The 14,073-nt window shown below is 47.7% G+C and overlaps 1 protein-coding gene across 3 annotated transcripts in view; it reads right to left on the reverse strand.

Moving 5' to 3' along the window:
- The window catches only part of itga10 (integrin, alpha 10), a 173,829-nt gene that overhangs the window by 51,047 nt on the left and 108,709 nt on the right, over positions 1–14,073 (reverse strand). For all 3 annotated transcript variants that reach the window (XM_085978412.1, XM_085978410.1, XM_085978409.1), the window contains 2 exons: positions 13,232–13,398; positions 4,048–4,190 (listed from right to left, as the gene is read on the reverse strand). In XM_085978412.1, coding sequence (XP_085834538.1) covers positions 4,048–4,190; positions 13,232–13,398 — 310 coding nt within the window. The remainder of the gene's footprint in view (positions 1–4,047; positions 4,191–13,231; positions 13,399–14,073) is intronic.

Here is a 14,073-nt window from a genome sequence, read left to right on the forward strand (position 1 = left end):
TGCAGCAAGTATACTGCAGATACAGGAGCTGCACCGACACACACTGATGCAGCGCGTATACTGCAGATACAGGAGCTGCACCGACACACACTAATGCAGCACGTATACTGCATGTACAGGAACTGCACCGACACACACCAATGCAGCACGTATACAGCACGTACAGGAGCTGTACTGACACACACTAATGCAGCACGTATACTGCAGATACAGGAGCTGCACTGACACACACTAATGCAGCACATATACTGCATGTACAGGAGCTGCACCGACAAACACCAATGCAGCACGTATACAGCACGTACAGGTTCTGCACCGACACACACTAATGCAGCACGTATACTGCAGGTACAGGAGCTGCACCGACACACACCAATGCAGCACGTATACTGCAGGTACAGGAGCTGCACCGACACACACTAATGCAACACGTATACTGCATGTACAGGAGCTGCACCGACACACACTAATGCAGCACATATACTGCACGTACAGGAGCTGCACCGACACACACTAATGCAGCACATATACTGCACGTACAGGAGCTGCACCGACACACACTAATGCAGTACATATACTCCATGTACAGGAGCTGCACCGACACACACTAATGCAGCACATATACTGCAGGTACAGGAGCTGCACCGACACACACTAATGCAACACGTATACTGCATGTACAGGAGCTGCACCGACACACACTAATGCAGCACATATACTGCAGATACAGGAGCTGCACCGACATACACTAATGCAGCATGTATACTGCAGGTACAGGAGCTGCACCGACACACACTAATGCAGCACATATACTGCAGGTACAGGATCTGCACTGACACACACTAATGCAGCACGTATACTGCATGTACAGGCGCTGCACCGACACACACTAATGCAACACGTATACTGCAGGTACAGGAGCTGCACTGACACACACTAATGCAGCACGTATACTGCATGTACAGGCGCTGCACCGACACACACTAATGCAACACGTATACTGCAGGTACAGGCGCTGCACCGACACACACTAATGCAGCACGTATACTGCATGTACAGGCGCTGCACTGACACACACTAATGCAGCACATATACTGCAGGCACAGGAGCTGCACCGACACACACTAATGCAGCACGTATACTGCATGTACAGGAACTGCACCGACACACACTAATGCAGCACATATACTGCAGGTACAGGCGCTGCACTGACACACACTAATGCAGCACGTATACTGCAGGTGCAGGCGCTGCACCGACACACACTAATGCAGCACATATACTGCAGGTACAGGAACTGCACCGACACACACTAATGCAGCACGTATACTGCATGTACAGGAACTGCACCGACAAACACCAATGCAGCACGTATACGGCACGTACAGGAGCTGCACTGACACACACTAATGCAGCACGTATACTGCATGTACAGTAACTGCACCGACACACACTAATGCAGCACATATACTGCACGTACAGGAGCTGCACCGACACACACTAATGCAGCACATATACTGCACGTACAGGAGCTGCACCGACACACACTAATGCAGCACATATACTCCATGTACAGGAGCTGCACCGACACACACTAATGCAGCACATATACTGCAGGTACAGGAGCTGCACCGACACACACTAATGCAACACGTATACTGCATGTACAGGAGCTGCACCGACACACACTAATGCAGCACATATACTGCAGATACAGGAGCTGCACCGACATACACTAATGCAGCATGTATACTGCAGGTACAGGAGCTGCACCGACACACACTAATGCAGCACGTATACTGCATGTACAGGCGCTGCACTGACACACACTAATGCAGCACATATACTGCAGGCACAGGAGCTGCACCGACACACACTAATGCAGCACGTATACTGCATGTACAGGAACTGCACCGACACACACTAATGCAGCACATATACTGCAGGTACAGGCGCTGCACTGACACACACTAATGCAGCACGTATACTGCAGGTGCAGGCGCTGCACCGACACACACTAATGCAGCACATATACTGCAGGTACAGGAACTGCACCGACACACACTAATGCAGCACGTATACTGCATGTACAGGAACTGCACCGACAAACACCAATGCAGCACGTATACGGCACGTACAGGAGCTGCACTGACACACACTAATGCAGCACGTATACTGCATGTACAGTAACTGCACCGACACACACTAATGCAGCACGTATACTGCATGTACAGGAGCTGCACCGACACACACTAATGCAGCACATATACTGCAGACACAGGAGCTGCACCGACACACACTAATGCAGCACGTATACTGCATGTACAGGAACTGCACCGACACACACTAATGCAGCACGTATACTGCAGGTACAGGAGCTGCACTGATACACACTAATGCAGCACGTATACTGCAGATACAGGAGCTGCACCGACACACACTAATGCAGCACGTATACTGCAGATACAGGAGCTGCACCGACACACACTAATGCAGCACGTATACTGCATGTACAGGAGCTGCACCGACACACACTAATGCAGCACGTATACTGCATGTACAGGAGCTGCACTGACACACACTAATGCAGCACATATGCTGCAGGTACAGGAGCTGCACTGACACACGCTAATGCAGCACATATACTGCATGTACAGGAGCTGCACCGACACACACTAATGCAGCACGTATACTGCAAATACAGGAGCTGCACCGACACACACTAATGCAGCACGTATACTGCAGATACAGGAGCTGCACCGACACACACTAATGCAGCACGTATACTGCATGTACAGGAGCTGCACCGACACACACTAATGCAGCACGTATACTGCAGGTACAGGAGCTGCACCGACACACACTAATGCAGCACGTATACTGCAGATACAGGAGCTGCACCGACACACACTAATGCAGCACGTATACTGCATGTACAGGAGCTGCACCGACACACACTAATGCAGCACGTATACTGCAGGTACAGGAGCTGCACCGACACACACTAATGGAGCACGTATACTGCATGTACAGGAACTGCACCGGCACACACTAATGCAGCACGTATACTGCATGTACAGGAGCTGCACCGACACACACTAATGCAGCACGTATACTGCATGTACAGGAACTGCACCGACACACACTAATGCAGCACGTATACTGCGTGTACAGGAGCTGCACCGACACACACTAATGCAGCACGTATATGGCATGTACAGGAGCTGCACTGACACACACTAATGCAGCACGTATACTGCATGTACAGGAGCTGCACCGACACACACTAATGCAGCACGTATACTGCATGTACAGGAGCTGCACCGACACACGCTCACACAGTACATACACTGTATATACAGGAGCTGCACCGACACACACTCACTCAGTACATACACTGTATATACAGGAGCTGCACCGACACACACTCACACAGTACATACGCTGTATATACAGGAGCTGCACCGACACACGCTCACACAGTACATACACTGTATATACAGGAGCTGCACCGACACACGCTCACACAGTACATACACTGTATATACAGGAGCTGCACCGACACACGCTCACACAGTACATACACTGTATATACAGGAGCTGCACCGACACACGCTCACACAGTACATACACTGTATATACAGGAGCTGCACCGACACACACTCACACAGTACATACACTGTATATACAGGAGCTGCACCGACACACGCTCACACAGTACATACACTGTATATACAGGAGCTGCACCGACACACACTCACACAGTACATACACTGTATATACAGGAGCTGCACCGACACACGCTCACACAGTACATACACTGTATATACAGGAGCTGCACCGACACACACTCACACAGTACATACACTGTATATACAGGAGCTGCACCGACACACACTCACACAGTACATACGCTGTATATACAGGAGCTGCACCGACACATGCTCACACAGTCCATACACTGTGTATACGGTACCAGGCTCAAGCCCAGTGCCATTTCTACAGTAAGATGGTTGAGCCGCATGTTGCCTCACTCTCAGTACTTACAATGACATGGAATTGAAGCTTGTGACATTCAAGGCCATCGATCACGATACGGATAACTTGCTCTGTCTGCCTCTGGTCACTTCCATCAAACAGGGCCCTGGGAGCAAACTTCTTCTCATCCAACAAGATGTCATAAAGCAAATCTGCAACATGCAGACAGAGGGTTGGAAGATCAAACAGAGCAATGAAAGGCTTCTGGTAATGTCACAGTTTAACAAACATTGTCATAATGAGCAGAGCTTGTTTGAAACCTGCACCAACAATGCACAGAGGTGATGAAAAGCTAAGAACCACGGCTTTAGCTCCAACACAGCAGCAGCCACACGACAGAAGCTGGTGTTTCTGTGTCACACATGCACTGCCCTTTGGTCTGTGCCCCTGTGCACACAAACTTAGCTCCTCGGGTGCTGTCCAACTCTCTGCTGCTCCTCCTCCTCCCCCATCCCACCATCTCCCAATCCTCTCCCAGGTCCTCAACCCTGTGGAATTCTTCACCTCCCTCAGTCTGCACTACCTCCTCCAATTCATAGGCTTTAAAATGCGTGAACCTCAGCTAACCACGGATTCCTGACTGGCCTTTCCAACTGTAATGTGTCCTGTGCTGCGACCCATGCCCGTTCACCCGCACTTCCCAATCAGAAGAATAAAACGCTTCCTGAACTATTGTTACATATTTCTGATTGGCAACATCTGTTCATAAAAAAAGAACTGTACTGGCATTGTGCTGTACCATCCAGTATTTTATACACAGTGTTACAGCCTGGAATCTAATCGAGGGGTTCGGGGGGTTTATATATAGAGTAACAGATACCCAGGAGTGAGTTACAGCCTGGAATCTAATCGAGGGGTTCGGGGGGGTTTATATATAGAGTAACAGATACCCAGGAGTGAGTTACAGGCTGGAATCTAATCGAGGGGTTCGGGGGGGTTTATATATAGAGTAACAGATACCCAGGAGTGAGTTACAGCCTGGAATCTAATCGAGGGGTTCGGTGGGGTTTATATATTGAGTAACAGATACCCGGGAGTGAGTTACAGGCTGGAATCTAATCGAGGGGTTCAGGGGGGTTTATATATAGAGTAACAGATACCCAGGAGTGAGTTACAGCCTGGAATCTAATCGAGGGGTTCGGGGGGTTTATATATAGAGTAACAGATACCCGGGAGTGAGTTACAGGCTGGAATCTAATCGAGGGGTTCAGGGGGGTTTGTATATAGAGTAACAGATACCCAGGAGTGAGTTACAGCCTGGAATCTAATCGAGGGGTTCAGGGGGGTTTATATATAGAGTAACAGATACCCGGGAGTGAGTTACAGGCTGGAATCTAATCGAGGGGTTCGGGGGGGGTTTATATATAGAATAACAGATACCCGGGAGTGAGTTACAGGCTGGAATCTAATCGAGGGGTTCGAGGGGTTTATATACAGAATAACAGATACCCGGGAGTGAGTTACTGGCTGGAATCTAATCGAGGGGTTCGGGGGGTTTATATATAGAATAACAGATACCCGGGAGTGAGTTACAGGCTGGAATCTAATCGAGGGGTTCGGGGGGTTTATATATAGAATAACAGATACCCGGGAGTGAGTTACAGGCTGGAATCTAATCGAGGGGTTCGGGGGGTTTATATATAGAATAACAGATACCCGGGAGTGAGTTACAGGCTGGAATCTAATCGAGGGGTTCGGGGGGTTTATATATAGAATAACAGATACCCGGGAGTGAGTTACAGGCTGGAATCTAATCGAGGGGTTCGGGGGGTTTATATATAGAATAACAGATACCCGGGAGTGAGTTACAGGCTGGAATCTAATCGAGGGGTTCGGGGGGTTTATATATAGAATAACAGATACCCGGGAGTGAGTTACAGCCTGGAATCTAATCGAGGGGTTCGGGGGGTTCATATATAGAATAACAGATACCCAGGAGTGAGTTACAGCCTGGAATCTAATCGAGGAGTTCGGGGGGTTTATATATAGAGTAAGAGATACCCAGGAGTGAGTTACAGCCTGGAATCTAATCGAGGGGTTCGGGGGGTTTATATATAGAATAACAGATACCCGGGAGTGAGTTACAGGCTGGAATCTAATCGAGGGGTTCGGGGGGTTTATATATAGAATAACAGATACCCGGGAGTGAGTTACAGGCTGGAATCTAATCGAGGGGTTCGGGAGGTTTATACATAGAATAACAGATACCCGGGAGTGAGTTACAGGCTGGAATCTAATCGAGGGGTTCGGGGGGTTTATACATAGAATAACAGATACCCGGGAGTGAGTTACAGGCTGGAATCTAATCGAGGGGTTCGGGGGGGTTTATATATAGAATAACAGATACCCGGGAGTGAGTTACAGGCTGGAATCTAATCGAGGGTTTCGGGGGGGTTTATATATAGAATAACAGATACCCGGGAGTGAGTTACAGGCTGGAATCTAATCGAGGGGTTCGGGGGGGGTTTATATATAGAATAACAGATACCCGGGAGTGAGTTACAGGCTGGAATCTAATTGAGGGGTTCGGGGGGTTTATATATAGAATAACAGATACCCGGGAGTGAGTTACAGGCTGGAATCTAATCGAGGGGTTCGGGGGGTTTATATATAGAATAACAGATACCCGGGAGTGAGTTACAGGCTTTATTCTAATCGAGGGGTTCGGGGGGGTTTATATATAGAATAACAGATACCCGGGAGTGAGTTACAGGTGGAATCTAATCGAGGGGTTCGGGGGGGTTTATATATAGACTAACAGATACCCGGGAGTGAGTTACAGGCTGGAATGTAATCGAGGGGTTCGGGGGGTTTATATATAGAATAACAGATACCCGGGAGTGAGTTACAGGCTGGAATCTAATCGAGGGGTTCGGGGGGTTTATATATAGAATAACAGATACCCGGGAGTGAGTTACAGGCTGTATTCTAATCGAGGGGTTTGGGGGGATTTATATATAGAATAACAGATACCCGGGAGTGAGTTACAGGCTGGAATCTATTCGAGGAGTTTGGGGGTTTATATATAGAATAACAGATACCCGGGAGTGAGTTACAGGCTGGAATCTAATCGAGGGGTTCGGGGGGGTTTATATATAGAATAACAGATACCCGGGAGTGAGTTACAGGCTGGAATCTAATCGAGGGGTTCCGGGGTTTATATATAGAATAACAGATACCCGGGAGTGAGTTACAGGCTGGAATCTAATCGAGGGGTTTATATATAGAATAACAGATACCCGGGAGTGAGTTACAGGCTTTATTCTAATCGAGGGGTTCGGGGGGGTTTATATATAGAATAACAGATACCCGGGAGTGAGTTACAGGTGGAATCTAATCGAGGGGTTCGGGGGGGTTTATATATAGACTAACAGATACCCGGGAGTGAGTTACAGGCTGGAATGTAATCGAGGGGTTCGGGGGGTTTATATATAGAATAACAGATACCCGGGAGTGAGTTACAGGCTGGAATCTAATCGAGGGGTTCGGGGGGTTTATATATAGAATAACAGATACCCGGGAGTGAGTTACAGGCTGGAATCTATTCGAGGAGTTTGGGGGTTTATATATAGAATAACAGATACCCGGGAGTGAGTTACAGGCTGGAATCTAATCGAGGGGTTCGGGGGGGTTTATATATAGAATAACAGATACCCGGGAGTGAGTTACAGGCTGGAATCTAATCGAGGGGTTCGGGGGTTTATATATAGAATAACAGATACCCGGGAGTGAGTTACAGGCTGGAATCTAATCGAGGAGCTCGGTGGGTTTATATATAGAATAACAGATACCCGGGAGTGAGTTACAGGCTGGAATCTAATCGAGGAGCTCGGTGGGTTTATATATAGAATAACAGATACCCGGGAGTGAGTTACAGGCTGGAATCTAATCGAGGGGTTCGGGGGGGTTTATATATAGAATAACAGATACCTGGGAGTGAGTTACAGGCTGGAATCTAATAGAGGAGTTTGGGGGTTTATATATAGAATCTAATCGAGGGGTTCGGGGGGTTTATATACAGAATAACAGATACCCGGGAGTGAGTTACAGGTTGGAATCTAATCGAGGGGTTCGGGGGGGTTTATATATAGAATAACAGATACCCGGGAGTGAGTTACAGGCTGGAATCTAATCGAGGGGTTCGGGGGGTTTTATATATAGAATAACAGATACCCGGGAGTGAGTTACAGGCTGGAATCTAATCGAGGGGTTCGGGGGGGTTTATATATAGAATAACAGATACCCGGGAGTGAGTTACAGGCTGGAATCTAATCGAGGGGTTCGGGGGGTTTATATATAGAATAACAGATACCCGGGAGTGAGTTACAGGCTGGAATCTAATCGAGGGGTTCGGTGGGTTTATATATAGAATAACAGATACCCGGGAGTGAGTTACAGGCTGGAATCTAATCGAGGGGTTCGGGGGGTTTATATATAGAATAACAGATACCCGGGAGTGAGTTACAGGCTGTATTCTAATCGAGGGGTTCGGGGGGGTTTATATATAGAATAACAGATACCCGGGAGTGAGTTACAGGTGGAATCTAATCGAGGGGTTCGGGGGGGTTTATATATAGAATAACAGATACCCGGGAGTGAGTTACAGGCTGGAATCTAATCGAGGGGTTCGGGGGGGGTTTATATATAGAATAACAGATACCCGGGAGTGAGTTACAGGCTGGAATATAATCGAGGGGTTCGGGGGGTTTATATATAGAATAACAGATACCCGGGAGTGAGTTACAGGCTGTATTCTAATCGAGGGGTTCGGGGGGGTTTATATATAGAATAACAGATACCCGGGAGTGAGTTACAGGTGGAATCTAATCGAGGGGTTCGGGGGGGTTTATGTATAGAATAACAGATACCCGGGAGTGAGTTACAGGCTGGAATCTATTCGAGGGGTTCGGGGGGGTTTATATATAGAATAACAGATACCCGGGAGTGAGTTACAGGCTGGAATCTAATCGAGGGGTTCGGGGGGTTTATATATAGAATAACAGATACCCGGGAGTGAGTTACAGGCTGGAATCTAATCGAGGGGTTCGGGGGGTTAATATATAGAATAACAGATACCCGGGAGTGAGTTACAGGTGGAATCTAATCGAGGGGTTCGGGGGGGGGGTTTATATATAGAATAACAGATACCCGGGAGTGAGTTACAGGTGGAATCTAATCGAGGGGTTCGGGGGGTTTATATATAGAATAACAGATACCCGGGAGTGAGTTACAGGCTGGAATCTATTCGAGGAATTTGGGGGTTTATATATAGAATAACAGATACCCGGGAGTGAGTTACAGGCTGGAATCTAATCGAGGGGTTCGGGGGTTTATATATAGAATAACAGATACCCGGGAGTGAGTTACAGGCTGGAATCTAATCGAGGGGTTCGGGGGGGTTTATATATAGAATAACAGATACCCGGGAGTGAGTTACAGGCTGGAATCTAATCGAGGAGCTCGGTGGGTTTATATATAGAATAACAGATACCCGGGAGTGAGTTACAGTCTGGAATCTAATCGAGGGGTTCGGTGGGTTTATATATAGAATAACAGATACCTGGGAGTGAGTTACAGGCTGGAATCTAATAGAGGAGTTTGGGGGTTTATATATAGAATCTAATCGAGGGGTTCGGGGGGTTTATATACAGAATAACAGATACCCGGGAGTGAGTTACAGGCTGGAATCTAATCGAGGGGTTCGGGGGGTTTATATATAGAATAACAGATACCTGGGAGTGAGTTACAGGCTGGAATCTAATAGAGGAGTTTGGGGGTTTATATATAGAATCTAATCGAGGGGTTCGGGGGGTTTATATACAGAATAACAGATACCCGGGAGTGAGTTACAGGCTGGAATCTAATCGAGGGGTTCGGGGGTTTATATATAGAATAACAGATACCCGGGAGTGAGTTACAGGCTGGAATCTAATCGAGGGGTTCGGTGGGTTTATATATAGAATAACAGATACCCGGGAGTGAGTTACAGGCTGGAATCTAATCGAGGGGTTCGGGGGGTTTATATATAGAATAACAGATACCCGGGAGTGAGTTACAGGCTGTATTCTAATCGAGGGGTTCGGGGGGGTTTATATATAGAATAACAGATACCCGGGAGTGAGTTACAGGTGGAATCTAATCGAGGGGTTCGGGGGGGTTTATATATAGAATAACAGATACCCGGGAGTGAGTTACAGGCTGGAATCTAATCGAGGGGTTCGGGGGGGGTTTATATATAGAATAACAGATACCCGGGAGTGAGTTACAGGCTGGAATATAATCGAGGGGTTCGGGGGGTTTATATATAGAATAACAGATACCCGGGAGTGAGTTACAGGCTGTATTCTAATCGAGGGGTTCGGGGGGGTTTATATATAGAATAACAGATACCCGGGAGTGAGTTACAGGTGGAATCTAATCGAGGGGTTCGGGGGGGTTTATGTATAGAATAACAGATACCCGGGAGTGAGTTACAGGCTGGAATCTAATCGAGGGGTTCGGGGGGGTTTATATATAGAATAACAGATACCCGGGAGTGAGTTACAGGCTGGAATCTAATCGAGGGGTTCGGGGGGTTTATAGAAAGAATAACAGATACCCGGGAGTGAGTTACAGGCTGGAATCTAATCGAGGGGTTCGGGGGGTTAATATATAGAATAACAGATACCCGGGAGTGAGTTACAGGTGGAATCTAATCGAGGGGTTCGGGGGGGGGGTTTATATATAGAATAACAGATACCCGGGAGTGAGTTACAGGTGGAATCTAATCGAGGGGTTCGGGGGGTTTATATATAGAATAACAGATACCCGGGAGTGAGTTACAGGCTGGAATCTAATCGAGGGGTGCGGGTGGTTTATATATAGAATAACAGATACCCGGGAGTGAGTTACAGGCTGGAATCTATTCGAGGAATTTGGGGGTTTATATATAGAATAACAGATACCCGGGAGTGAGTTACAGGCTGGAATCTAATCGAGGGGTTCGGGGGTTTATATATAGAATAACAGATACCCGGGAGTGAGTTACAGGCTGGAATCTAATCGAGGGGTTCGGGGGGGTTTATATATAGAATAACAGATACCCGGGAGTGAGTTACAGGCTGGAATCTAATCGAGGAGCTCGGTGGGTTTATATATAGAATAACAGATACCCGGGAGTGAGTTACAGTCTGGAATCTAATCGAGGGGTTCGGTGGGTTTATATATAGAATAACAGATACCTGGGAGTGAGTTACAGGCTGGAATCTAATAGAGGAGTTTGGGGGTTTATATATAGAATCTAATCGAGGGGTTCGGGGGGTTTATATACAGAATAACAGATACCCGGGAGTGAGTTACAGGCTGGAATCTAATCGAGGGGTTCGGGGGGTTTATATATAGAATAACAGATACCTGGGAGTGAGTTACAGGCTGGAATCTAATAGAGGAGTTTGGGGGTTTATATATAGAATCTAATCGAGGGGTTCGGGGGGTTTATATACAGAATAACAGATACCCGGGAGTGAGTTACAGGCTGGAATCTAATCGAGGGGTTCGGGGGGGTTTATATACAGAATAACAGATACCCGGGAGTGAGTTACAGGCTGGAATCTAATCGAGGGGTTTGGGGGGGTTTATATATAGAATAACAGATACCCGGGAGTGAGTTACAGGCTGGAATCTAATCGAGGGGTTCGGGGGGGTTTATATATAGAATAACAGATACCCGGGAGTGAGTTACAGGCTGGAATCTAATCGAGGGCTTCGGGGTGTTTATATATAGAATAACAGATACCCAGGAGTGAGTTACAGGCTGGAATCTAATCGAGGGCTTCGGGGTGTTTATATATAGAATAACAGATACCCGGGAGTGAGTTACAGGCTGGAATCTAATTGAGGAGTTTAGGGGTTTATATATAGAATAACGGATACCCGGGAGTGAGTTACAGGCTGGAATCTAATCGGGGGGTTCGGGGGGTTTATATATAGAATAACAGATACCCGGGAGTGAGTTACAGGCTGGAATCTAATCGAGGGCTTCGGGGGGTTTATATATAGAATAACAGATACCCGGGAGTGAGTTACAGGCTGGAATCTAATCGAGGGCTTCGGGGGGTTTATATATTGAATAACAGATACCCGGGAGTGAGTTACAGGCTGGAATCTAATCGAGGGGTTCGGGGGGGGTTATATATAGAATAACAGAATCCTGGGAGTGAGTTACAGGCTGGAATCTAATCGAGGGGTTCAGGGGGGTTTATATACAGAATAACAGATACCCGGGAGTGAGTTACAGGCTGGAATCTAATCGAGGGGTTCGGGGGGGTTTATATATAGAATAACAGATACCCGGGAGTGAGTTACAGGCTGGAATCTAATCGGGGGGTTCGGGGGGTTTATATATTGAATAACAGATACCCGGGAGTGAGTTACAGGCTGGAATCTAATCGAGGGCTTCGGGGGGTTTATATATAGAATAACAGATACCCGGGAGTGAGTTACAGGCTGGAATCTAATTTAGGAGTTTAGGGGGGTTTATATATAGAATAACAGATACCCGGGAGTGAGTTACAGACTGGAATCTAATTGAGGAGTTTAGGTGTTTATATATAGAATAACAGATACCCGGGAGTGAGTTACAGGCTGGAATCTAATCGAGGGGTTCGGGGGGGTTTATATATAGAATAACAGATACCCGGGAGTGAGTTACAGGCTGGAATCTAATCGAGGGGTTCGGGGGGGTTTATATATAGAATAACAGATACCCGGGAGTGAGTTACAGGCTGGAATCTAATTTAGGAGTTTAGGGGGGTTTATATATAGAATAACAGATACCCGGGAGTGAGTTACAGACTGGAATCTAATTGAGGAGTTTAGGGGTTTATATATAGAATAACAGATACCCGGGAGTGAGTTACAGACTGGAATCTAATTGAGGAGTTTAGGGGTTTATACATAGAATAACAGATACCCGGGAGTGAGTTACAGGCTGGAATCTAATCGAGGAGTTTCGGGGTTTATATATAGAAACTAATAATCAAGGGGTTTGGGGGGTTTATTTGTCACTCCTGAGGAGAGCAGAGGAACAAAGGCTGATGCTGAGACTCCTTGTTTAGAGGGAGATGAAGGGACGATTCCATGTTTGAAGCATCCATGACCCAAGCTCCCTTGTTGAGTGTTGGAGGAGAGAGCTCACTGTGTGAAGGACACTTACCCAGAGTACTGTTGCTTAGTCCAGGCGATTTAGCCCTTGCTGTGAAGCAGACCATGGCAGTTACACAGGTGACCTCTTTGCCATTTCTCTGGCAGTTTCGCTGTAGCATGTTGATGGAGGCTGGACTGAACTCAATTGAGACATTCACCTGCACCACACGGAGTATCCTGGAGACAGAGAGGCAACATGTGAGAGCACGCGGTGGGGGGAGAGATAACGTAGGGAGAGAGCGCGTGGAGGGAAAGAGCGAGCGCAGGAGAGCGAGAGAGAGAACATGGGGAGAGAGCACGGGGAGAGAGGGCAGGGGAGATAGAGAGCGCGAGGAGAGAGAGCGCGGAGGAAAAGAGAGAACGCGGGGGGAGAGAGAGCACGGGGAGAGAGAGGGAGGGCGGGGGAGATAGAGAGCGTGGGGAGAGAGAGAGGGCGGGGAGATAGAGAGGGCGGGAGAGATAGAGAGTGCGGGGAGAGAGAGAGGGCGCTCCCTCAGTACTGTACCAGGAGTGTTGGTCCGGATTTTGTGCTCAAGTCTCTGGAGTGGGGCTTAAACCCACAACCTCTGACTCAGCGGGGAGAGTGCTCCAGCTGGGCCAAGGCTGACACCTGTCACTGGATGGTGATAAGGAGCAGGAACCCTGGATTGATTTTCCCCCTCCCTAACCCAGGGGTATCGAAGCACATTGTGGCTCCGCCCCCACCTGACTGAAAACAGGTGCAGCACAGATCAGGGATTGAATTGGCGTCTTCTCAGTTTGCATGGCTTGGCACCGTCCCAGGCGGGGCATCTGCCCCCTGAGCCAGTGGGGAACCCAAGTTTTTAAATAAAGATCAAAACGCTTGACACA

This window comes from Somniosus microcephalus, unplaced genomic scaffold (genome assembly GCF_052327205.1).
Source record: "Somniosus microcephalus isolate GS21.2 unplaced genomic scaffold, FLI_Smic_1.0 unresolved_chr7, whole genome shotgun sequence".
In the NCBI taxonomy this organism is placed as follows: domain Eukaryota; kingdom Metazoa; phylum Chordata; class Chondrichthyes; order Squaliformes; family Somniosidae; genus Somniosus; species Somniosus microcephalus.